Raw genomic sequence first — 25,790 nt, 5'->3', positions numbered from 1 at the left:
ACATTATCATAATCATCAATTATAACTATCACAGTTTTCCATTTTCATATAGGGAGTTATGGACTACTTTTCTGAAACTTTTTGGAGTTGGACAGCTCTTGTCAGACTCCGCTATAATTATTATGATAATCATAATTTCCCATTTAATGAACACAGCGGCACTTCAAGAGTAGTTTTTGACAGATGACCTTTATTTCAATTGACATCTGACATTCAGATCACTACTGGCTCGTCCCCTGTGTTGACAACTAAACCTCCAGAGTAAATCTGAGACGTCATAAATAGACAAAGCCAAAGCGTGGCTGGAAAACTAAGAGCATTAAACAATTGTTACAAAAGCTTTCAAGTCAGTCTTCATATGTTTATTTCATCTAGCACAATGCAGGGAGACAGTCTGACATGTAAACTACATTTAGTGAACCGCAGTGTGCGAGTCTGGGAGAAAAGCTCTAGATAAGTGGTACAGGCACAAGTAATTCTCCTCTCACGTCTCAATACAGTATGTGTGTGTATTTATATATATATATATATACACACACATACAGTCTCTAGTGTGTTTATCTGAATTCTACACAGACCCAATAGGCTTAGACGGCAGAGGAAAGAGGTTAATAGACTGATGACAACACAGAAGAGTGGTATGTGACAGTTTCTACATTGTTATGCTCTACACTGATCTAGTATATTATATGTGATATTAGCAGAAAGATGGGTTCACACTTTGGTCACCGGATGATTTAAAGGTGGCCACATTGACACCAAACACACCAGTTCATTTAAGGTCATGGTGATTCCAGTTGGGTGAAAAGAAAGAAAAATCAAGGTCATAAATCAACCCATAAAAAAGGAGAAAAATCTTCAGAGAAAAGAAATTACATAATGTAAAAACAAAGCAATTTTTAAGCAAAATTTTTTTTTGCGACAGTAAGTTTCAGCGTTTCAAGTTTTTTGCAATTCTCATTCTTAATAGTAATTCTTATACAGTACCAATACATGATATTAAGTTCTTGTACAGTATTATAATAAATATATTACTATTAATGGTACATAATATATAATTGAATCATTATATAATCATCATACAATTAAGTGTGTGTGTGTGTGTGTATATATATAAAACATTTAGGCTGATTGAATATACAGTGTATGTGTGTGTGTATATATATATATATAACATTTAGGCTGATTGAATATACAGTGTGTGTGTGTGTGTGTGTGTCTATATATATATATAACATTTAGGCTGATTGAATATACAGTGTGTGTGTGTGTGTATATATATATATATATATATATATATATATATATATATATATATATATATACACACACAGAGTATATTTACACTGAATATTCAATCAGCATTAATAATAATAAAAATAAAAATTATACTATCTATATATATATATACATACACACACAAAATAATGAGAATGCGATTTATTTCCATTACAGTAATAAGAATTATGAGAAAATGTGCCTAGTTGTCTATAATGCAAAAGATCAAACCGTAGTGTACTTAAACAGCCTTAATTTTCTTTATGCAAAATATTACTTCTTTTTTTACGTTCCAGTGAGATTCACCCAGTTAGTCCACAGACCTCTCCATCGCTCCTCAATGCTCTGTTGGTTTCCCAGAACCGGAGCGCTGAAGCCAGCTACAGAAGATCCGGTTCCTCTTCCTCAAAGCCCAACACAACTCGCGCCTCAGTGCCATCTTCATGATTGTTAGAATTAACCAAGCTGACATTTAAGGACAAAGAGCTTTTTTTAACATGTGACGTTGACCTAATTGTGGGGCATCACTAAAGATGCAATGAACTCTGGGAAACGTCCAAAGGAACCATAGTGAGAAGATTCTGATTCGGGTAGATTCTGTCAGGATGTGTGTGTGTTGGACGCCAAAGAGTCAAATGGATAGCCGTGTTTTATTGGCGGGGTCAAAGTGCAAATGTCTTTGGCAGCTGCGTTACCGTAGTAACACTGCAGTGGCGTTCGCATGGAAGGAGTCGTCAGTTACTGACGCCCTCGTCTATCGTGTCGGCCACATCTGTGACCTCCAGACTTCCTCTCGCACGCCAGATCTTCACGGTCCGGTCACTGCGGGGTGAGAGGAGAGGAGTGGTAAAGTGAAGGGTGGAGATGGGGACTTAAAAATGGAATCAGAAGCACAATCATATTCCTCATGTAATAATCCTGGATCCTAGCGATGTGTTTCAGTACTTCTCAGGAGGAAACCCCCTTCAAATAATGGCTGCTAATCCCACACACACACACACACACACACACACACACACACACACACACACACACACACACACACACACACACACACACACACACACACACACACACACACACACACACACACACACACACACACACACACACACACACATTCACACACACACGGCTTTGTATTTGTATTGGGCCAACGATCATGAAAAATCATGAAAAAAACTATTATTGTTCCACATTCTGTTCCTTTCCTTTAAAGCGGAGCACTTTCACCCCTCTTTAAAAGCCCCCAATTATTTTATTTTTTTATTTATTAATTACTGAGCACGATTTATTACAACAAAACTAAATATAGTCATTATATATCTTTAAGGAAGGCTTATAAAAAAATCAATTTAATGCCATGCTGTATTTTTGTTGTTGTTGTTTGAGAAATATCCCATAGATGTTACAGAACCAGTAATGGAACTTTGTGAAAATATTATGCTTCCAGTTTTTGATGGGTGATATCTTGAATATTCATGATATACAAGTTTACTGCCATTAAGCAATATTGTGAATTTCATAATGATTTTAATGCACTTTTTATTTAACTCCTAAATCTCCCATCATCCGATTCATCATTAGATGGTTTTGCTATCCTTCGTTGTCTGAAGAGTATGAAAGTGCTTTTTTACAAACAAAAATTGTAAAAGAAATTAAAATTCAGAAGCAAAAATCTTTCATTGCAAAATGTTTTCAAGGTGCGTTATCGCCATGTGTAATTAAAAAATTCCAACTAGTAAAAAGCGTTCACGTCCTCGCAGAACTCGTAATTACAACTTTAGGGAATTTTCTGAGAGCTCCTACTTGTCCCATGTGACCTGTGTACCACCTGACCGCTGCAGAATCATTTGGATGTGGGTTGTTTTTTCAATAGAAAAGCATAATTCCCAGTCTGTGGGCGTGAACAGCTTCAAATAAATGTTGTCATCACGAAATTACGGTAATCATCACATGTTGTAATTATGACATGTTATATCAACGCAGCATGAGCTAAGATACATTACAGAGGAACACTAAATCATAATAATGAGCCTTTAATGAATTAACTCTTTACCTGCCAGCATTTTTAAAAAAATAGTTGCCAGCATTTTTCATCATTTTCACAAAATTTTCATGGCCCCCCCAGAATATTTTCATGTATGAATTTCTGAACATGCAATATATCAAAAGAAAGAACCGACACAGCGTTAAAAAAATTAATAAAATGATTTTAGCTTAATGCATTCTATTTGTTTAATCAACATTTGAATGTGGATACGTTTAATAATAAAAGCAAAATTTTAAGCAAAAAGCTGAGAAAATTGAATTTTGGTCAAAGACTACATCCGGATGGGATTCAGGACGTTGATCAAAAGATAGATGGAGTAGATCGAGTCCATCAACACCTCAACGCTTCACAGTCCTGGGTCGACATTTCATTAGGTAACATTAGGCAGTCATGATTTATATGCTGCTTAATGTTGATGATCGTGTTATTTTATGCATGCTATCGCTTGTTTCTGCTTCTTCGTCTGTTTTGATCAGGAGATCCAGTACTTATTCAGAAGATGTGTAATAGCGCCCCCTACCGTACAACAGTGAAAACACAGAAAGCAAGACATTTCCGTCAATGGCGGGAAAGTGTTGTCTCATAAATTATGGAAATTTCCACCAATGGCAGGGGAAAGAGTTAAGTGCTAAAGTACATGTATAAAGCTTAAGAAATGCATAAAAAAACAGGAAAGAGACTGTCTGAACATTTTAATAACTTATTAATAGACGTTCAGGAGTCAGTGTCGGCTGCAAAGATGAAGTTGACAATCTTGACTCGTCACCTCCGCAGTGTAAGTGGATGCGCCAATAGAGTAGTTTCATGCAATAAGCACGTTACTAATTCAACACAAACACTTGGACATGCGCCTAATGCCAAGTTCAGACTGCACGATTTTAGCCCCGATTTTGGCTAGCCGACAGGTTTTGAGAAATCGCCGACAAATGCCCAAAATCACAGGCAAATCGGTGCTCATTCACGCGAGTGACAATCACGCAGTGTGAATGAGCAAAGACGCCATCTGAGTGAATCGCCGACGAGTCGCCGACGCCCGTGAGATATTTGGTATGCTAAATATCTGGACCTGTCGGCGATTCACAATCCTGCAGTGTGAATGTGTTCTGACTGAAAACTACATCGCCGATGACAAACAGCCAATGAGAGAGCAAGATACAGGACAGCAGGCTGTTCGGGGAGGAGTTATAGACCAGAATATCAGTATTTTAATAGATAGGCCTATATTTACAATTATATCAAACAGAAACAAAGCACAAACATTTGCATGACCAGCAGCAACAGCAGGACATTTGCAAAATGATTTATTTACCCCCAACTATCTTTGCAAAACACAGTCCTTGCTCCACTCGTCTTCCCAACCATTTCCTGCATAAACTCACTGTTTATTTTTATTTTTCATTTTCGCTACAAATCAGTGCACAGACAATTTGGATCACAATCTTCTTGTAGGCTATCATTTTTAATAACAAATTCAGTGTCGCGCGAGAACTCCGGTCTCACGCACGTGTGATCTTCCGTTATTTACTTATCACTTCTCGCGTTTGTTTGGTTGTAAAACGTAGTTTGCGGACCAGGCAGAAGTTGTCAGCGATTCTTTCTTTTGTAAAGTCATGCAGTGTGAAACCTCCTGTCGCCGATCCATCGTGCAGTGTGAACACACCAGCAACCGAATGTTACCCCAGATAGTCATGCAGTGTGAAAACAACAGTCACCCGATTATTTTGAAAATCGTGCAGTCTGAACTCGGCATAACAATAGCACACATTCATCTAGGTTAACGTTAGAGCGAGCGGCCACGGAAAGTGTCTAAAGTTACTGTTTCAAAAGATAAGCCATGTTTAAGGTCAATGAATGATGAGTTTTAATGCATTCTTTCTTTGAATCTACTTTGCAACAATGGCTAGAGCTTTTTTTATTTAGGGTCCTTTGGTTCTGAATGAGAAGCAGTTCTCGATTCCCAGTCAGTGTTCTGCGTGTGTAACACTCACTCTGAGGCGGTGAACAGGAGACTGCTGTTGGTGGAGATGCTGTTGATGGGACTGTCATGGCCTCGGAGCTCTCCCAGCGGACTCAGGGTGTCCGTGTGCCAGAGTTTGAGAACTCCTCCCCGACAGCCGCTCAGCAGGATAGGAGACGCAGGCACAACTCCCAGAGCACAAACCCAGTCACGATGAGCGTTGGGTACCTGCTGTAGGGCAAACAACATGTCAACTCATCAGATCCAGGACAAACACAGTTTGAGCCCTGATTGGTTCACGTCCTGATGAGGTAATTAGCCTCTTCCTGATTTCATCCTCAGTGCTGATTAATCAACTGATTGGCTAATTGTCCTTGTGAAAGCTACTAAACTTGCATTATAATGTTGCAGGAGTGAAGCCAAAAAGTATTTTAAAACTTAAGTGACACGTTAGAATGAATGTGATATATATATATATATAAATCAGTCATGATATTCTGCAGCCACTGAGACTGTTTTCTCAACATTTGAATAATCTGGTTCGGTGTTCGTTACAAGCTGGTCATTGTTCCTCTGAAACCCCTCCTCCTCCCCCAGCTCCACCTACCTAGATCTGCTATAGGATGTGTGTATGCAGCGGAGTATCTTACATGCTCACAGAAGTGTGTCTGTGTATCTATTGGCAGTAGCAAGTCCAGCAGCAACAGTGTGTGTAGCAGATCTATTCCGCCAAAACTGAATACATGAACATTATCATATCTATTAACATGCTAAATTATTCAGAGAGTTGTCATGATTGAAATTTAGGGCTGTGTCTACAACGATGTATCATCACATAATCATTCATTTGAAAAACAAAAGGAATTGAAAAGTGCAAGGATTCTGAAATTAATAAACAGGATATAAATAACAGGGCTGTGAGATTAATTGAATTTTAAGTTGGAATTCGCAATCTAACGATCATGAAAATGATAGTCGAGAAAAAACGATTACTGTGCCACATTATATTCCTTTACTTTAAAGTGGTGCACTTTTACCCCTCTTTAAAAGCCCAAACTTAACATCCAAATTAGTCAAATCATGTAATGTGACTGTCGAACTATGAAGTCTATTGTGGGACATGGTTGATATTACAAAATAGTTATTAAAAGAGATCTCACGCTGTTTCCCAGGCAGATTTCTGTGCGCGCACTCTGAGAAAGAGAAAAACCCAAACGAGCAAAGTCTAGGCTACTTTCAACTTTCAACATCTCAAAATGCCTGTCTTGGCAAGCACTGCATCCGTGTCAGTATATTAGATCCGTGCATTCGGTCTTAAAGTGACAGCAGCCTAATATACTTTCTGCAGTCTCTGTCATACGCAGGTCAAACTCTGTCATACTCTGTCATACGCAGGCCAAATATATATATATATATATATATATATATATATATATATATATATATATATATATATATACAGTATTAGGGCTGCATATCGATATATATCTTTAGCTAATCACGCATGATGTTGTTAATATAGCTGGTTATACCTGCAGTAGGTCCTTGCGGGTCAGGTCCCATTTCTTAATGCCGTTGTCTCTGGAGCCGCTAAACAAACAATCACCCTGAACCACCAGGGACTCGATGCCATCATAGTGGGGCGGCTCGAAGTTATGAGTGGGGCTGATGCTACCCACAGCACCCTCTGTCACATCAAACATCTGCAGACATTTGGTAGGGGTTAAAGGACTTCAGATTTTTTTCAGTCAACATTTATGTGATTAAAGTCATGTTAACATCGATTAGTCTCCGATGACGCCATTAATGAACAAAAAAAGCTGAGCCTCAAACGTGGGTTGCCTTGTGTACAGATATGGCGTATGACACAGCGCTGCCCACGAGGCTTTTGCTCCTACATAACAGCTTATTTTTATCACTTCTTTTGTTTTTGTATTTGATGTATTTAATCCTTGTTGTTAAATTATAACAAAATCAAACAAATCAAGGTATTAACTATATTTACTGTAGACATTTCCAAAACCTTTGGTAACAGGTTTGAAAATATTAAAAATCTCTTCTATAGAAAATAAAAGTGCTCTTGAGGGTGAGCATCTCCTTGCACTGATCATTTGCTGAAATGGAAAAAAAGATAGTCAGGGGTCTATTTTGTACCTTATTTATGGAAAACGCCAGCTAACGTCATCCATATCACCATTACAGATAGATATACAAACCTTGATGTAGTGATCCTTAGAGCCTGTGATAACTAGATCCTGTCCATTGCCAGTCTGATCCACAGTCAAGCACATGACTGGACCGAGATGGCCTGTTAATTTTCCTGTAGACACAAACCTGGCAAAAACAGGTGGAAAACAACAGAAACTGTCAGATATATGATGTAGCTCCCAGAGTGGGTGAAGTGAAGGACGCTGTGTGGAAGTCATACCGTCTCAGGTCCCACACGCGAACACAGTTGCCCGCGGCCGCATAGAGAACGGTGCCGGACGGGTTCAGAAAGATCTGGTTGATCTGGTTTTCCCCGGCCGGGATGGTAACAGTGCGGTTCGTACTGGCCGCACATGGGTCACCAGTGTTCACCAGACCTGACGATCTGAAGGTAGAAAAACAAAATCACCGAGGGAGAAGTTTTGAATACCAGGACACTCAATGGCCATTTTGATCATTTAATTAATACATTTACAATTACTTCAGTACAGGAGTGTCCAGGCTGGTACCGGAAAGCTTTTAATACATTTTTACCAACATGGTCTCAAGATCATCTGACCCAATTGTGAAGAAGATCTAATCTGTGTTGACAAGCCACTTTACAAATGCCAGATTTCAGTTTTTTTGTGATTGTTGTGGGCAAAAATCTTTGATTATGCGGCACGTTTTCTTAAAAAATGCAATGGAATATACGGGATATTTATGCAATTTTATGCGATGAAATTGTGGGAACTTGCAAAAACTGCAGGAAATTGCAAAAACTGTGGTTTGATGAAAAAGAGAAAAAAGGTGATTCCCCACCACCCTGTTCTCACTAGGATACTACCTTAATGTAAAGAGTCATTTCTTATAACTTCCTATGATAAGCAAGCATACTACGTCACAGAAAGTGCTGGGAATATTTAAGATCTCATCTTGTTTTATTTCAGACCTTAATAAACGCATGGCTCAAACTTACAAAACATTTATGAGTCAAATAAGTTCTGTAGCTCTACAAAAGGAATATGCTACAACTTCTGTAAAAAATTATAAACAAAATGTGTGCTTCCTGTTTTACAGCTTTTCGATGATGTTCACGTCGTGTAATTACGTCACTTCATAACGTTTCCATGGCAACAGGGGGAAATGGCTGCCCTTGTGTGAAGTAAATGCAACATTTTTCAACTTACTGCTAAGATATATGTGACTTTTTTGCAATGAAAATGCGGGGATTATGAAATCATGCAAACCCCACATATTTTGCGTGGAAATCAGCAATTTATGCGTCGAAAGTGCGGCGTATTTTAAAAAAATCCGGCACCCCATAAATATGCGGACTTTGGCTGATTATGCATCGCATAAGTATATGAAGTATACTCACAGTATATGAAGTATTTGAGTAAATGTAATTAGCTATGTACTTAAGTATCTTTTTGGCTACTTTGTAGCTTTACTGAGTATCAAATATATTAGCAACTTTTACTCTGCTCAATTTTTTAACAAGTATATGTGCTCTTTACTCCAATTCATTTGTGATTTCCGTTACACGAGAGTAGATGTTAAAACTTCATGCTGATTTGTACTCGGCTTTCGCCAAGATAATCACCAACTAAGACGTAGCTTTACAGTAACCTATGCTTCTCCATCCATTTACGCTTCTTTCCATCTAGTGACGTGAATCTTCTGTCTGAAGAGTAATGCTATTACTCGTTACATTTTGCATGGCATGTAACTTTTCTGCAGGAGTTTATCAGGCTCCTGCTATAAAGAAGTGATATCTCCATCTACAGGGCATTGAAGGTTTTATATCTTGTGTGTTTTTGCCTTTACTCACCCAAACATTACACGAAAGCGAGTGTATTAGCGGGACGTTTCTCAGTCGCAGGTGTTTCATATGTGGGATGAGGTTAGAGTTAGCACGTCCAGTGCAAGTAGGCTTCGACTGTTTCATTTTACTTAACATTATTTTATTTATCCGTTATACTGAAGAGACTTTTTGAAGGATAGTGGTTTACTCATTCCCTTTTAGAGCACTTGAGCTTAACTGAGACTTGAGTGTTTGTAGACGTTTAAGAGGCTGTTGTGTCTACCTTGATTAATTGCAATTTTGAGGTATTCAGTTTTATTTTGATTATAGAAAATAAACGTTCTCCTCACAAATCAACGGTTTCTTGTATTACACTTGCATGTATCTTGAGGACTAGTTCATCTTTGAGCCTATGTTCAGTATGTGTAAAATACTTAAGTACTGTTAAAATCAGATATTCTAAGACTTTTACTCAAGTCGAATTGAAATTGGTGACTTGTAACTTGTAATGGAGTAATTTTGCTATAAGGTATTTGTACTTTTACTAATATTTCTGTTGCCACCTTACCAACTTTACTATGTCCTCCACTTATTTGTCACGGCTTTGAGCCGGTCGTGACACCTTATAAAACAGAAGTGTACTTAATTGTATTGAATGAGCACTTGTAGTGTAATTCAATTCTTAAAAACAGTGTAATTCAATACTACATTAAAAGTTAATATATTTGAAATGTACTGAATTGAAACTCCGTCATTACAAAAAGTGTAATTAAAAATATATTTACATAACACAAATTTCAATAGAAATGACACTGAAGTAGATTTTAGTCTATCATTGTTACTAATGGTGAACTATAATCATTTATTATTAAAACCAAAAACACAAGCAGAAGAACATTTAAGATCTACGGAAACAATAATAACTGACACCGACAAAACAGCCACACATGGACAAGACCTGACAATAAACACAGGAAACACTATATCAGGGTTCACGATAACACGTCAATGCATGTAATTAATTCAAAATAATTTAGCACAAATGAATTACTGAAGCACGTGAAATTGCGTCATTATTGTAATTTATATCACGCAGATAGAAAGTCTTGGGAGTCAGGAGTTTAAAAAATGTATCCAAAGAATTTAGATTTATCAAAGTTAGATTTGATCAAATTACAGTTTAGAAGATATAGTTTGATAAGTGTATTGGGTCATTGTTACAAAACAAATTGGCTAAACTGCTTGACTAATCAAATTTATTTTGATAACTTTTTGTCATTCGTGTCTATAGATGATGCATGCAAAATTGTGTGTGAGTCAGTCAAGTAGTTTAGGAGGAGATTTTGGTCTGTCATTGAAGATTTCGGTAACTCAGATTGGCCGACAAGCTACAGCGCGGTGTAATGTTGTCCACTAGACTAGAGGTTACCACATAATACCACATTTTTTTCTTCTGAAATCTAATCAGTTTAAATGTTTGAATCCAAATTTCACATAACTTCATACACTTGGACAACAAGACATTCTGTGTAAACAATCGAGTTTCAATCTCTGCATAATATATCATAAAATATCCGCCATTTTTATCAATGGGATTCAGAAATACTAATGTTGTACACAACCACATGACAAGAAATCCTTTTTTTTTTTTTATCGGATTCCTATAGAAGCTTGTTTCTGCCATAGTAAAAATAAAAAGATATGTACAGGACAGGAACTCACGTGAGTGTCCGGATGCACTTGGCCGAGTCCCGGATGTCCCAGACTTTGATGTAGGAAGTGGAGACTGTGAACACCAGACTGGAGCTGTAACGCACAGACACCACATTGTTGGGATGGCCGGCTAGAGACATGATCTCCTGACCCGTCACCAGGTTCCACACTTTACAGGTCCGGTCTGGATGGAAAAAGGAAACAGGGCCAGGTTATAAAAACTGGTTGGACCAATTATTCTTACTAGTAAGTAATAAAAAATAAAACAAATGTGAAGGAACTGGAATTTTTATTTTCACTTTATTTTGATGGTCCCTTTATCACATTCTGTTGTCTGTAAGTAACATTGCACCTTCATGTCTACTAACTCTCATTAGGGTATTAGTAGAGTATTAGTTGACTGGTAGGGTTAGGGTTAGAATAAACCTATTCTAGCCTGGTAGGGTCTGTTGAAGGAGAATCACAATAAAGAGTTAGCAGATAATAATCATTACGTCTACTAATACTGTAATGAGAGTTAGTTGACATGTAGTTGCAAAGTTACTTATAGTTAACAGATTGTTCAAAAGGGACCATCAAAATAAAGTGTTACCAAATGTTTCAATTCTTTACAATCAGTGTTATAATTTTTTTTTACAAAAAATTAAAGCTGAAATAAAATTATATATTAATTGAAAAAAAAGTCTGTTTAAAACTGAAATAAAAATTAAAGCTAAATAGAAATATTATATGTAAAGCACATAAAATCACTAAAATTCAAAGTATTACTAAATACTATAATATTACATAAACATTCATAAAATAAAATGGTTTACGATTCCGGTGAATTTGTGAATATTATTCTCCAAACTAAAAATCCAAAATAATTAGATTTTTTGTGAAACAGGTTGAGTGAGCACAACAAAATCCTCCCAGCATACATGCAGGCAAGAATGAAGCATATGATGTGCTCTGACCTTTTGACCCAGTGAAGAGGAGGTCATCTGTGGAGTCCACACACAGCACAGCTTTACTGTGACCCTCGGCTATATGAACACACTGCAGAGAGCCGCCGCGACTGCTCTTCGACGCAGGAACAGGGTTGATCACACCTCTGACGCACATCACAAAATCAACTATCAGTAGATTCCTCCACAAAACTCGTGTGTCGAGACATCCTCGTCTGTTATCCACACATTGCTGCAGATACAGTGCCAAAGTACTTTCCCCATCCCTGATTCCCTCTTTAACTGCATTTTTATCTCCATGTTTCAAATAATCAAATTTAAACAAAGCATCGTTTTGAAAAAGACGTGATGGAGAATATTTTCAGAAGTTTTATTTTTTATTATAATTGATTTTATTATTGTCAAAACAGATCAAACGGCCAAAGCTGCATCACATCGGGAACCTTTTAAAGGATTTCAGAAAAACGTTCAAAAAACGGTTACCATATCCAACATCAGCTAGTCGCAGTGTTTATGATTTAACAACAAAAAACACCCAAGTTTGTCATTTAGTTCTCAGCATAAACACCGAAAGAGATCATGAATCCAAGTCATTTATCATGGCACTGTATGATTTTGCCAAAATAGTTTGTGAAGCAAAATATGATAGGGCATGTGTGCCAGAAATTCATCCACACGCAGTGAAATAAACATTCATGATGCAAATTTAAAATAAATAAATAAATAAATAGGAATCAGCAAAAGCAAATATAAAAATAAATAAAGCAATAGGATAAAGGATAAAGCAAAAGGAATCAGAAAGTTAAAATAGGGTGAAGAGGCTTGAAGCACATTAACAATAAAATTGTCTGATTTGCTGATACTGTTGAATGCATGAATCAATCATGCTGGTGCGGCCCATCCTCCCATAACTACTGAAACCACTATAAATGCATGAACATCCACATATTCACAAACACTCACAGAAATGCCTTCTTCAATTAACCAATGAAAAACTAATTTAAGTTCAAATTAAAAACCAAAAACACTTCAGATGCAAATAATCAGAGTAGTCAGCATTTGTAAGGCAAGAACTCCTCACGACCCCTGTATGTAACTTACCGAGGTCGAGGTGAATAGAAGGATGTTATTTGCGGTCGTGTTGTGGGAAACACACTGGCCCGGACTCCCCCTAAGGGGCATTTCATTTTGAAAGGACACTTTTTGTTTTAGACCAGAGTTTATTTACTCCCACGCGACAAGTCCTGCAGGGCAAAATCTACGACTACTTTTAAGTCCAAACCAATTCGGCATTTTGTGGCCACTTTTTATGTGGACTGTAACCCATATTTTGAATGTGAAAATGCCATGTAAATACCATTTTCTGGATTACTGTCTAAGTTAGAATTTCGACCCCCTTCTGAGTTGTACACAATTTGTGAACCAGATGTTAATGTGCATGTGAACGAGGATATGAGTGGGATTCTTTTCATTCTTAATAAAGCGAGTAGTATGATTATTGCAGTCAATGTAAAGTAGCCACTGCATGTGTTTTACATTTTGGGGTAAGAGTCAGAGAGCATGCTTCTTCAAAACTGTTTTTTTTTTGTATCTTATATGCCAATCTTTCTACATACAAAACCTGTTTGCAGGATTCGTAGGATTTATTGTTTGCAGGATTTATTATTTTCAAAGTAGACTGTCTTAAATCCAACACAAACAGACAGAAGCCAGAAGCCTCCATAAGTTGCAGTAGTAATTGCTGCCACTGGGGGTGCTAGCTCTTACTGTGTGATATCTTTGGCTTTAGCCTTGTCAGCCACGGCTTGTCCCTTGTCATAAGTCTTCCTGCGAGAAAGAGGGGATGGTTCCGGTAATCTCTTTTGCCCACCTGCTGGAAGTCTGTTGCCAGAGCTGCTACTTTAAGATCCATTTGCAATGTGAAAGACAGAAACATAAAAATAAAACACAAGGACTGAAAAAAAGAAACAAACATAATGTGGGCAGCATGCATAAAAAAATAAAAACACAAATAAACCTAACGTTGTCTGTTTTTTTAAGCAAAAAAAGCTAATTGAACTCAAGTTACTACAGCAAAAAAATTATTTGCTGGTTAAAAAAACAAACAAACAAATATTGGCAACAATGCAAACCTACTGGCAACCGATTCTGTGGCGAATCTCAGAAATATCTGCCACTTCTGGCAAACAGTTATTTTGAAAATATTCACCAATACTGGCGGCAAACATGTGGCAACTATACAAACATTCCTCACAGCTGTTAAACTTTTCACTGAAGTGAAATGATTATTGAACTTGTGAACAAAAAACTAAACAAAAGTTAACGGAAAAAAACTACAACTTTCAAATAACTTTATATGTTTGTGAAAAAACGAGTTTGAATAGATGTCAGATTGTGATTTAGTTAAAAGAACATGAACTGTAATTCATGTGTTATTGTGAATAACACCAGTCTTAACCTCTTGCTGTAGATCATCACAGTTGATGTTATTCTTGAACACGATCCTTTGCAAAAACTGTTTCTTGTCAAAGTAATTTTCTGCTAAACCACAAATAATTGCCAGAAGTGAACAGTTCTTCCCACAACTCACGCATACAGTCATCTAGCTATCAGTAGTCCAAGTTGCAAGAGAAATAATAGAAATTGTAAATAATGATTTACTATAATGGTCTGAAATCTTTTGAGACAAATAGATTGTATTGCCAAATCTGACTCTAGACTATAGCTTTGTTGTTTAGTGTTGTTAGCCACTCACATGGAACAGTAATGACAGTCAAGTGAACAAAAGTCTTAAGAGAAACCCATTTTTTAAGTTTTTTAAAGGGGTGGTTTACTTTTTTTTTTAAAGCCTTATTTTTCATAAATTTCACCTTTATTGTAAGCCACCTTCTCCTCTGTCATTTGAACGACCGGTTGACTTCCTGATTCTATGAAACCACTCCCTCAGAAACCGGCAATGGGCTCAGATTGGTTAGTTGGGCCGGTGTGTTGTAATTGGCTAAACTGCGTAGTGCACGTTGTCCGGAAACTTCACGCCCATTACCTTTACAGGCGAAAGCTGCATGTGCTCTGGTCAAATGTAAATAATGTTTGAGCCAGAGCATTGAAGAGAGTCAAGCAGAACCTCCCCAAACACGGCTCTTACAAAACGTTTCTGAATGGTACATTTTTTTATTATTATCATTCTATTCTATTCTTTTCTATACATACAATACATTTACAAAATAAGTACATAATTACAAATTCAGGTCCAAAATGTTTGTTCGCGTTTGTCATAGACACACGAAATAGCATAACTGAGTGGCTACTAAAGTCAGCTCTGGCATTTGTTTACGTCCTTGATAAAAACTAAAACATTACGTCTGAAATAAAACAGGCAAATACATTTAAAATGATTAAGTCTTACTTACAGGTTGTGGCCCAACAACTGCTGCCTCTGGTTTTAAAGTTGTTTTAGTAACAGTTTCTTGTTGAATCCGGCATTGAATTTGTGGAGATTCTGGAAGCTGTCTTCCGTAAAATGCGCAGCACAGAGTGCTAAATTACGATTGTAATTTTCAGGAACATAATCAAACATAAATTTTAGCCATTGTTGACGAACTACAGCGTCCGTAGGAAGCCCGAACACAGAAGACCTGACAGCTGGTTGAAATATAACACACTTTCGACGGCATGGCTACTGCTCTCCACTATAACTCTTCCTCTTCCACAAAGCCGCAGAAATATGGCCACGCCCCCTTTTTTGCATATTCCGGAGGGAGGGTTGATGTAAATTTATGGGTTAGTTACATATAAAACCCGGGAAGTATATCGTTGTAGTCCCATTCGAGTCGTTTTTGTAGGCATTTAACTTCCTGATTTTTAAAAGACGATATCTCTGCTTACGTTGAACTTTCAGTGCAGCAACTTTGCAGATACTGTTCATGCACCAACAGCAACATTACACACTATTTAAAATGAAAAAAGTGAAATCGCAATCAACCACCCCTTTAAACTTTTGACTAAACCGAATTTAACCAGATGAGATCAGTCTTAACAGTATAGCAGAAAAAATATTAGTGTGACAAAGCATCTTTCTCTAACAAGGCACAACATTTGGCGGGAAAAAAGGACATTTTAAGTAAACAAAGCAGGAGTAGTTAGTTCATGCATGATGTGAGATGGAGCAGTAAGTAAGCGAAGATTTTAGTTAGCAAGGTTTTAGATTACTTTACACTTACATGCTACCCATTCTAGAGGACAATCCGGCAGAGGAGAGCATGTAGTCCCGATCTCTGACTGTGTTCCCAGCCGACTCTAGATCTCCCGCTCCCTCGGGTGTCTCAGTCATTGGGTGTAAAGGGATGAAGTCTCTTGTCGGTGTGTCCGGGCCAGAGTCACAGTTGTTTACGTAGAGTAACTCCATCTGAGTGGTGGTCCTCCTTCGGGCCTTTACAATTATTGCAGAAACAAATGGACAAGGCAAGTTAAATATGGAACAGGATATGCAAGGAAATGGTTGTTATCCAAAGTCACTTATTAGGTTCAATCCAACTGAGATCAGATGTCTTGATTAAAGGCATGGGGATCATAGCTCATGGATCAACCTTTGAATGGTTTGCACATAAAATCTCTTGGTTACCAAGCTTTCGGTAAGGTAAAATTCAGGTAATTTGTCCCATACCTTAGTCCTAGATTTAGTCTCGCCACATAACTTCATGAGGTCTGAGGCCAGGGTGCTGGATTATGGAAAAAAGATATTGACTTCGGTTTGTTCAATCATTAAAGCACAGTAATGAAAACAAACAGATTTGCCATTGGCAGATTAACTTACTTTCCTTCCACTGCAGGACTTGGGGTCGACTCGTCGCTACTACTGTCGTCTCCATTTTCTAACGAGGAAAAAGAAATGAGATTGGATATTTAAGCAACCACAAATGGGTGTCTAACTTGCACCAGAAGAATTGGAAGAACTTGCAAGATACTAGACTAAAGGCAAAAACACGCCGACACTGTTATCTGTGATGTTTAAGAGACTTTCGAGAGTGTGGTAGTAATACAAAGCAAATGAGGATAAATTATGCACAGCGCTACCATGCTAGTTTCTTTAGTTGCCGTGAACGCTGATCCAAAGCGTTTTCTGATATCAGCTGTGACCAGAAAGAGGCTATCGTCAAAGTTAGTGCAAAAAAGTTGTGGAGAAGAAGGATGAGGGAACACAAATGGTAAATCATTCAAAAAGGAGGGAAAAAATTAGTTCTACATGGTCTGGAAGAATCGCTTGTTTTCCTGCTGCTGGACTGCGATGTAGCCTATCCTATTGGTGATAAGTAGTATGTTGCTAGCTGGGGATTGATGGTTTAAAATGGTAAGAACCGGTAGAGGAGGTGTGGACAGATGAACAGAAGCCTCATGCACCTGCGGATGGGACCGCTAGCCTGTGGTTAGTCCAAGGAGGTAGACCCATGCGCTCATTACAGAGAGAGTGTGGCTATTGGTACTCACCCAAGGGCATGTTACCTAGTTCTGTTTAAATCAGGCAACAGGGGAACAGAAAAAATTAAGTTATATGGTATGATGGTATTCATGGATATACCACAATACAATGTGAATATGGAAAAGATATTTCAAGGGTTTCCACACTTTTTAACCAACCCATTTCTATGACTTTCCCATGATTTTCCAGGCCTGTGTATGACAATTTTAAAATTCCCTGATTTTTAAGGTGTTTAACGACTGTGGAAAGCCTGTACATGGGGACACCATACAACCTTTCATGGGGACTGATTGATTGTTATTTGACTGAAGTGCAACTTTGTTATATGTAGGTCCATTATTGTGGTATCAGACGTGTCCAATCCGGCTCCTGAAGGGCCAATGTCCTGCAGAGTTTAACTCCAACCATAATTAAACACACCTGAACCAGCCTATCCAGATCTGCAGGACCTCTACTAGAAACTTTCAAGCAGGTGTGCTTGAACAGGCTGGAGCTAAACTTTGCAGGACATTGGCCCTCCAGAAGCAGGACCAGACACACAAAATTTAAATCAAAAATGTATCAAAAATTAATTCTGATCAGACATATCATTTTAGACGATCTCTTCTGGTATAAAAAAGGTGGTTCTTGGGCAAAATAAGCTGCAATGTGGACTAGACTTAATGCTGATTGTCGACACCAGCTCATGTTAGTCCAAGTCCAGGCCGAGACCTGAGTAGGTACGGTCAAAGTCAAGACCATGGAGGGTCGAGTCAGAGTCAAGACCAAGTCTGAGTGCTTCCAAACGCATGACAAGACTCATGTGTCAAACAATACTTATAGTTGCATAGGGCACCCTGGCCTACTCTTCCAGTTAGCCATGCGTACCCGGGACTTTGAACATGATTTGTGTTTCAGCCAGTAGCCTGTTTTATATAATATTTAGGCTTACATCACTACAAATGAAAGTGCATATCTTCATCACAAGATTCATGCGGCTTGCATTGTCATAAATAGTGCATAAAAAAAACTACACATACTTGTAGTTTCTGTCAGGTTCTGGGCAATACTTGAATTGTTTGAGGGTGGGTTTCAAGAATGTTGGCTTGTGCAAATCCATGACTCAATGACATCAAAATCTCAACACATCAACTAGTGGCAGAATTAATCGACTACTTGGTGCAACCCCTGGACCAGGAGTAGCAAATACTGCTCCTATACCACTTTTGCACTGGCGCTGGTGCAGTTGCTGGAGCCTGCACTTGCCCAGGGGGCGCTTGCCCAAGATTTGGGCACTAGTCCAGGGTTTTTTGTGAGGAAAAGCACAGCCTGCTTCCAGATTGGGCGACGACTCCAGCACCAGCCCCAGTGGAAAAGTGGAACTAGAGGGCTACCTGAAGACCTTGATTAGCTGGTTCATGTATGTTTGATTATAACAGAAGCTAAACTCTGCAGGATAATAGCTCTCCAGAAGCAGGCTTGGCCACCCCTGCTCCACAGTCCACAATTGCACTTTACCTCAGATTTGGAAAATAGTAACTGTCAGACATCTGGCCTCTCTAGACCAAATTGTGTGAATATTATAGTATTTGCAGAATCACAAAAAAATCAAATTGATTATGATTAGCAAAATCTTACACTATGGGTTTTCTGGCACGCTAACAGGGCTGAGCAGTACCGCTAAGGTCAGAGAGCTAACAGATGAGTTTCAGGCTGGAATGTCCTACCTTGCAGAGCATTCCCCAACAACGCATCCAGCTCCGGGTTAAACTCTGCCTTCTCTTTCAGCATGTGGAAGAGCAGCTGGTTTTGAGTGGCACTGTTGATCTCAGTTTGCTTGAGCCGCCCCTCCATCACCTTTATCTGAGATTCCTTCACAGCTGCCTGTAGACCCTGAAAGGACGTGGCCAGGATCGACACCAAATGTGCTAATGTTTTAAAAATGAATGAATCTATTTATGAGAATTTAACTTTTAACATTATAGCATGTAACAGAGAAGACCAAAGCAGAGTAACAGTTTTGTGATTGGATACCTTGTTGATGGCCATGGACATGAAATGGTCCAGTAGGAATCGAGATTCAGCCAGAGTGCAGGAACCAATCACAGACGAGACATCAATAACATCACCCTCTTCCTACGCATGAAGAAATAAAACAGTATATAATTTTTTTAATACAAGTGAATTCATTCGAGTTTAAAAGCAATATTCCAGTGGTTTGATTTAAAGCTTGTTTGTCGATAGTTTTTCCTCTTTTTCCATCTCTGTTTGAAATCTGCAATTGCAGTTATTCGTGGAATTATCAACTTTACGTGGGTTGTGCCTCGGCATGGCACAGCACGGATGAATCCAATGTTTTGAGGATAATGTGTGGCTGTCAGTCGGTGTGGATACTGGCATTCGCAATCACAGATTCTACTTTATGGAAGTACAGTATGACCAACATAAGAATTTTCACTGGAAAATTTCATCTGAACAAGTAACATCCACTTTTGTTCTGACCAACTAAGGGGAAAAATGGATTGCAGTAAATCGCGCTGATTAAATCTAATGATCGCTTATCATATCACGTCAAACCGTGCAAATTATACTTTGTTCTCAAATTGTTAATGTTAACAACATCAGCATTGCGTGACTACATTTAATGCCCTTCCGATATTTATCCTTGTTTGTCGCATGGGCCGGTTGCAATCTCTTTTTTTCTGTAGCCACTCCGAAGTCCAAACGAAGTCTTTTGCATTTTACAACGGGTGAGTCTCCAGTTGTCACTGTTGATTGTCGTTTGAACCTTTCTGGATCCACCATCAAATTGATAGACTTTTAGTCAAGACCGCCTAAACCGAGACCAAGACACTACCAAGACCAGAGGGGATCGAGACCAAGACAAGACCAAGACCAAGACAGACCAAGTCGAGACCAAGACCGAGACCAAGACAAGACCAAGACCGAGACCAAGTCGAGACCGGAGGGGAAAAAAACAGACTAGTGTACAGTGTTGGGAAAGTTCACTTTCTACATGAACTAGTTTAAAGTTCAGTTCACAAATTTTAAAATGAACTAGTTCAGTTCAGCTCATACTTTAAAATTTTGAACTAGTTCATTCAATAGTTCTTTTTTTTTCCATATGTTGCTGCAAGCTATTATTTTTCAAAATGATTGCCACAGCCCATATAGAACTACAGACAGCAATTATTTTATCGGCGGGCAAAGTTTGAACAGAAACGTAAGATTTTTCCCATCCTCACCGACCTTGTCATAAAACTCGTTTAAATGATCATACGACGCTTCCTTGCTGCATTTTGTTTTGATCATGCATGCGGCGGTGCAACGCTGGTGACTGGTGTTGCCAGATTGGGTGTTTTTTCTGCTACATATTAAGGCCTGTTTACAGTGTATTTTAGCCGGGTTTTCGCCTGGAAGGCTCTATACTAATCTGGCACCCTATTGAACGAAGTTAAACTGAGAGCGCGCCGCGCGCCGTTCACAGACACCAGAATGAACGAGTTCACAGTAACGTTCACCAGGCAGAAATACAGTACGTTCAGTTCACGTTCGCCCAAAATATGAACGAGTTCATGAACTATCGTTCAATGAACGCGTTCAGGCACAACACTGCTAGTGTACTCTCTATTCGGTCTGGTGAAATCACAAAACATGTCCCTGCTTGATATACAACCACTGATGAACATACCGGTCATCGGTTTTGATGAGAAAAAAAAAACTATACGAGAAACAAAAAAAAACTATACGAGTGCGGATTAGAACCCAGAACCTCTGACACGGTTGGCGAAAATTCTACCACTGGACCATTAAGATTTATATTGTTCAAATAGGCGAAACAAGTCACACGAAAATTCAAATACTGTTGCATTAACGAACGTTGTGTCGTCGTGGATATTGTAGTATTGTTTTGCTAAATCCCACGGCCACTATGTCGGTCTGAGACAGCGAGACCTAGACAAGACCGAGAGGTCCGAGACCAAGACAAGACCAAGACCAAAGACCGTCAAGGCCGTGACAAGGCCGAGACCACTTAAAAGTGGTCTCGAGAACTGTCTCAAGACCAAGACCGGTCTCGAGACATACATCACTACAAATTGATAAGTTTATATCAAGTACTGTGAGAAAAGGCTATAAATCTCCACTTCCAACATCCACACACGCAATATAGCCACTAGCTGAGACTCCTTCTTTACGTGTACAGATGTGATCAGAATCAGAATCAGAATCAGAATCAGAAAGAGCTTTATTGCCAAGTGTGCTTGCACACACAAGGAATTTTCCTTGGTACTGAGGCTTCCAGTGCACATATACAAATACAGATACAAGTAATAGTAATACAAATAGTAATACAAATTCTACAAATAAAATTATAAAAAATATGAAAATACTATAAAAATATATTTTCACAGTTGGGTTTTGTCAGAATAAACATTTACAGATAATGAACATATTTACAGTATCTTGTATACTATGAATAAATATAAATATAAATGTCACCTGAATTTTTTAAGATATTGCACTAAACAGTGGGAGTATTGCACTGACAGGCATATGCCTTGGGAGATATGTTAACTGTTCAGAAGGGAGATGGCCTGTGGGAAGAAACTGTTCCTGTGCCGAGATGTTCTAGTGGCCAGTGATCTGAGTCGCCGTCTTGACGGTAACAGTTCAAACAGGTGGTGTCCAGGGTGAGTGGAGTCTGTGATGATTTTACCTGCTCTCTTCCTCACTCTGGAAGAGTACAGGTCCTGGAGGGATGGCAGGGGGGCACCAATAATCCTCTCCGCAGTCCGGACAGTCCGTTGTAGTCTCCTGATGTCTGATTTGGTAGCTGAACCAAACCAGACAGTGATGGAAGTGCATAAAACAGACTCAATAACGGCTGAGTAGAACTGAATCAGCAGCTCCTGTGGCAAGTTGAACTTCCTCAGCTGGCGAAGGAAGTACAGTCTCTGCTGGGCCTTTTTCACAGTGGAGTCAATGTGATTGTCCCACTTCAGGTCCTGAGAGATGATAGTGCCCAGGAACTTGAATGACTCCACTGCTTCCACAGTGCTGTTCATGATGGTGAGTGGGCGGAGTGCTGGGCTGTTCCTCCTGAGGTCCACGATCATCTCCACTGTTTTGAGCGTGTTCAGCTCAAGGTTGTTATAACTGCACCAGACAACCAGCTGTTCAACCTCCAGTCTGTAAGCAGACTCGTCACTGTTTTGGAGGAAACCGATGACAGTGGTGTCATCTGCAAATTTCAGGAGCTTGACAGTGGGGTCTTTAGAAGTGCAGTCATTAGTGTACAGGGAGAAGAGCAGTGGGGAGAGAACACACCCTTGGGGAGCGCCAGTGCTAATGGTGAGTGTCTTGGATATGTGTTTCCCCAGTCTCACTCGCTGCTGCCGGTCCGTCAGGAAGCTGGTGATCCACTGACAGATCGAGGATGGCATGGAGAGCTGGGTCAGTTTGGCTGTGAGAAGACCAGGCATGATGGTATTGAAGGCCGAATTGAAGTCCACAAAGAGGATCCTTGCATAAGTCCCTGGTCTGTCGAGATGGTTGCAGGATATAATGCAGTCCCATGTTGACTGCATCATCCACAGACCTGTTTGCTCTGTAAGCAAACTGAAAGGGATCCAGCAGGGGTCCGGTGATGTCCTTCAGGTGGGCCAGCACCTTTTCAAACGACTTCATGACTACAGACGTGAGAGCGACAGGTCTGTTGTCATTAAGTCCAGTGATTTTGGGTTTTTTGGGGACAGGAATGATAGTGGAGCGTTTGAAGCAGCAGGGAACTTCACACTGCTCCAATGATCTATTGAAGATCTGCGTGAAGACCGGGGCCAGTTGGTCAGCGCAGGCTTTTAAACAAGCAGATGAGATGCCGTCTGGGCCTGAGGCTTCCCTAGTCTTCTGTTTTTTGAAGACTCTGCTCACGTCCTCCACACAGACCTTAAGCTCAGGTTGGATGGCAGGAGGGGGGAGTAATGGGAGAGCAGGAGGTGATGGTGAATGTGTGAAGTGCAGATCAGACCGGGTGTGTGGTGTGAATGAGGGCTTTTCAAACCGGCAGTAAAATGAATTTAAATCGTCAGCCAGGTGTTGATTGTCCACAGATCGGGGGGATGGTGACTTGTAGTTGGTGATGTTCCTCAGGCCATTCCAGACTGATGATGGGTCGTTGGATGAAAACTGGCTTTTCAGTTTATCAGAGTAATTCCTTTTAGTAACTCTGATATCCTTTGTCAATCTGTTTCTGGCCTGGTTATACAAGATTTTATCCCCACTTCTGTAAGCATCCTCTTTGGCATGACGGAGGTGTTTGAGTTTCCCAGTAAACAATGGTTTATCATTATTGAATGATAAGAATGTCCTGGTAGGAATGCATGTATCCTCACAGAAACTTATATATGATGTTACAGTATTTGTGAGCTCATCCAGATCGTTGGTAGCAGCTTCAAAAACAGTCCAATCAGTGCAAAGCAGGCCTGTAGATTCTGCTCTGCTTCATTAGTCCATCTTTTTACAGTCCTTATTACAGGTTTAGCTGATTTCAATTTCTGCCTGTAGGTCGGTATGAGATGAACCAAACAGTGATCAGAGAGCCCCAAAGCTGCCCGTGGGACCGAGTGATACGCATTTCTTATTGTGGTGTAACAGTGGTCCAGTATATTACTGTCTCTGGTGGGACATGTAACGTGCTGTCTGTATTTTGGTAGTTCACGGGAAAGATTTGCTTTGTTAAAATCCGCAAGAATGATTAAAAGAGAGTCTGGGTACCTTTGTTCCGTTTCAGCTATTTGTTCAGCCAGCTGTTGTAGCGCCGCGCTCACACACGCGTCTGGAGAGATGTAAACATTCACGAGAATGAAAGAGGAAAATTCCCGATGCGAGTAGAAGGGTTTACAGTTTATGAAATGTGCCTCTAAATTAGGAGAGCACATCTTCTTCAGTGTTGTTACGTCTGAACACCAACTTTCGTTAATGTAGAAACACAATCCACCACCTCTCGTTTTCCCCGTTAGCTCCGCGATGCGATCCGCTCGGAACAGCTGGAAGCCCAGCAGATGTATTGCGTTGTCCGGTATGGCTTCACTCAGCCAGGTTTCAGTGAAGCACAAAGCAGCAGAGTTTAAAAAATCCTTGTTAGTGTGGGTGAGGAGAAGAAGTTCATCCGTTTTGTTAGGAAGGGATCGGAGATTCGCGAGATGAATACTGGGGAGTGCAGTGCGCAGGCCGCGCTCGCGGAGTTTAACCAGCGCGCCGGCACGCTTCCCGCGTTTGCGTCTGAACGCGCGTTTGAACAACACCGCTGCCCCTCCGACGAGAATGTCCAGCAAAACTTCAGAATAATCAAAAACTGTAGAAAAGGTTTCTGGTGTGTGTTTCCTAATGTCCAGTAGTTCTTCTATGGTGAAACTGATAGGAAAAGAATGACTAAACGCAGAACAAACGAACAAAAACAACACAATAGCTGGAGAGCTCCATCATGATGTAATGAAGCAAAGACATGCTCGAAAATCCACCAGTCCCACTGGAATTAAAAACATTACAAGCTTACAGTTTTGAATCGAGCTAAGGGAAGCAGATAGTTTTGAACACTGGCTGGTTATGTACTTGTTCAAATTTATTTTGGATCATTTTTAACCCCAAAAAGTTACAGACTGCAGCTTTAAAGGGGTCATGACATAAGAAATGTTCCTTTATCTTTTGACATATAAGAGGTCTTTTTAACTGAAAATATCCTGCAAGTAATTACTGATGCCATCTACACTGGATGAAAGTACACAAATGGCAATTTTTGATGTACTCCATGTGTTTGAGTCTGGTGATTACAGGACATATACATTGGCATGCTTCTTTTGCAAGCGACAATCCAGGTAACAATAGGATACAGTAATGTAGTGGCTAGCATAGTTCATGTTTGTTGGTTGGATTCCCGGCGACAGTCTTTTAGCCACTGGAGGTTGTTGGCAAAGTCATGAGCCAATGTTCACTTTGACGGGCTCTTTAACTTTCACAGCTCCCAGCTCCAGTTTTAGGCTGTCTACACTGGAAACATCAAAGTATACTTTGTAAATTAAAAATAAAAAGTTTGTCTCTCTGAACGAGTAATGATGAAGCTGTGTGCTATTGAAGCATCCACTGTAACCTGTTACATCGCAAGGCCCTGTTCGCTTTGAAGGTCTAAATCCAGTGAATTTTGTCTTGACCAGTGTTGGGTAAGTTACTCAAAAAAAGTAATCCACTACAAATTACTAATTACTACTTTAAAATTGTAATTTGATTACATTACTGATTACTGCATGTAAAAAGTAATCAGATTACTAATTACTTTACTTTCAAGTTACTTTGTAAACCTATTAAAACTACAAGAATACACTACAAAGTGAAACTCA

General features: G+C 39.4%; 1 protein-coding gene across 7 annotated transcripts in view; it reads right to left on the bottom strand.

The window, feature by feature from the left end:
* Nucleotides 1-1,533: 1,533 nt before the first annotated feature.
* Nucleotides 1,534-25,790, bottom strand: part of kif21a (kinesin family member 21A) — a 101,213-nt gene continuing 76,956 nt past the window's right edge. For 2 of the 7 annotated variants that reach the window (XM_077211469.1, XM_077211461.1), the window contains 14 exons: nucleotides 19,432-19,533; nucleotides 19,125-19,290; nucleotides 17,427-17,447; nucleotides 16,756-16,813; nucleotides 16,606-16,660; nucleotides 16,163-16,371; nucleotides 13,710-13,841; nucleotides 11,952-12,088; nucleotides 11,005-11,179; nucleotides 7,717-7,881; nucleotides 7,505-7,622; nucleotides 6,821-6,991; nucleotides 5,320-5,519; nucleotides 1,534-2,100 (listed from right to left, as the gene is read on the bottom strand). In XM_077211469.1, the coding sequence (XP_077067584.1) occupies nucleotides 2,013-2,100; nucleotides 5,320-5,519; nucleotides 6,821-6,991; nucleotides 7,505-7,622; nucleotides 7,717-7,881; nucleotides 11,005-11,179; nucleotides 11,952-12,088; nucleotides 13,710-13,841; nucleotides 16,163-16,371; nucleotides 16,606-16,660; nucleotides 16,756-16,813; nucleotides 17,427-17,447; nucleotides 19,125-19,290; nucleotides 19,432-19,533 (1,797 nt within the window). In that variant the 3' untranslated portion in view covers nucleotides 1,534-2,012. The remainder of the gene's footprint in view (nucleotides 2,101-5,319; nucleotides 5,520-6,820; nucleotides 6,992-7,504; nucleotides 7,623-7,716; nucleotides 7,882-11,004; nucleotides 11,180-11,951; nucleotides 12,089-13,709; nucleotides 13,842-16,162; nucleotides 16,372-16,605; nucleotides 16,661-16,755; nucleotides 16,814-17,426; nucleotides 17,448-19,124; nucleotides 19,291-19,431; nucleotides 19,534-25,790) is intronic. The other 5 variants (XM_077211464.1, XM_077211467.1, XM_077211465.1 and 2 more) reach the window with 5 other exon arrangements.

The sequence above is a fragment of the Siphateles boraxobius genome, unplaced genomic scaffold, assembly GCF_051911475.1.
Source record: "Siphateles boraxobius isolate OS27281-9 unplaced genomic scaffold, OSU_SipBor_1 65, whole genome shotgun sequence".
Lineage (NCBI taxonomy): Eukaryota > Metazoa > Chordata > Actinopteri > Cypriniformes > Leuciscidae > Siphateles > Siphateles boraxobius.
This window is presented reverse-complemented; position numbering and strand designations above follow the sequence as displayed.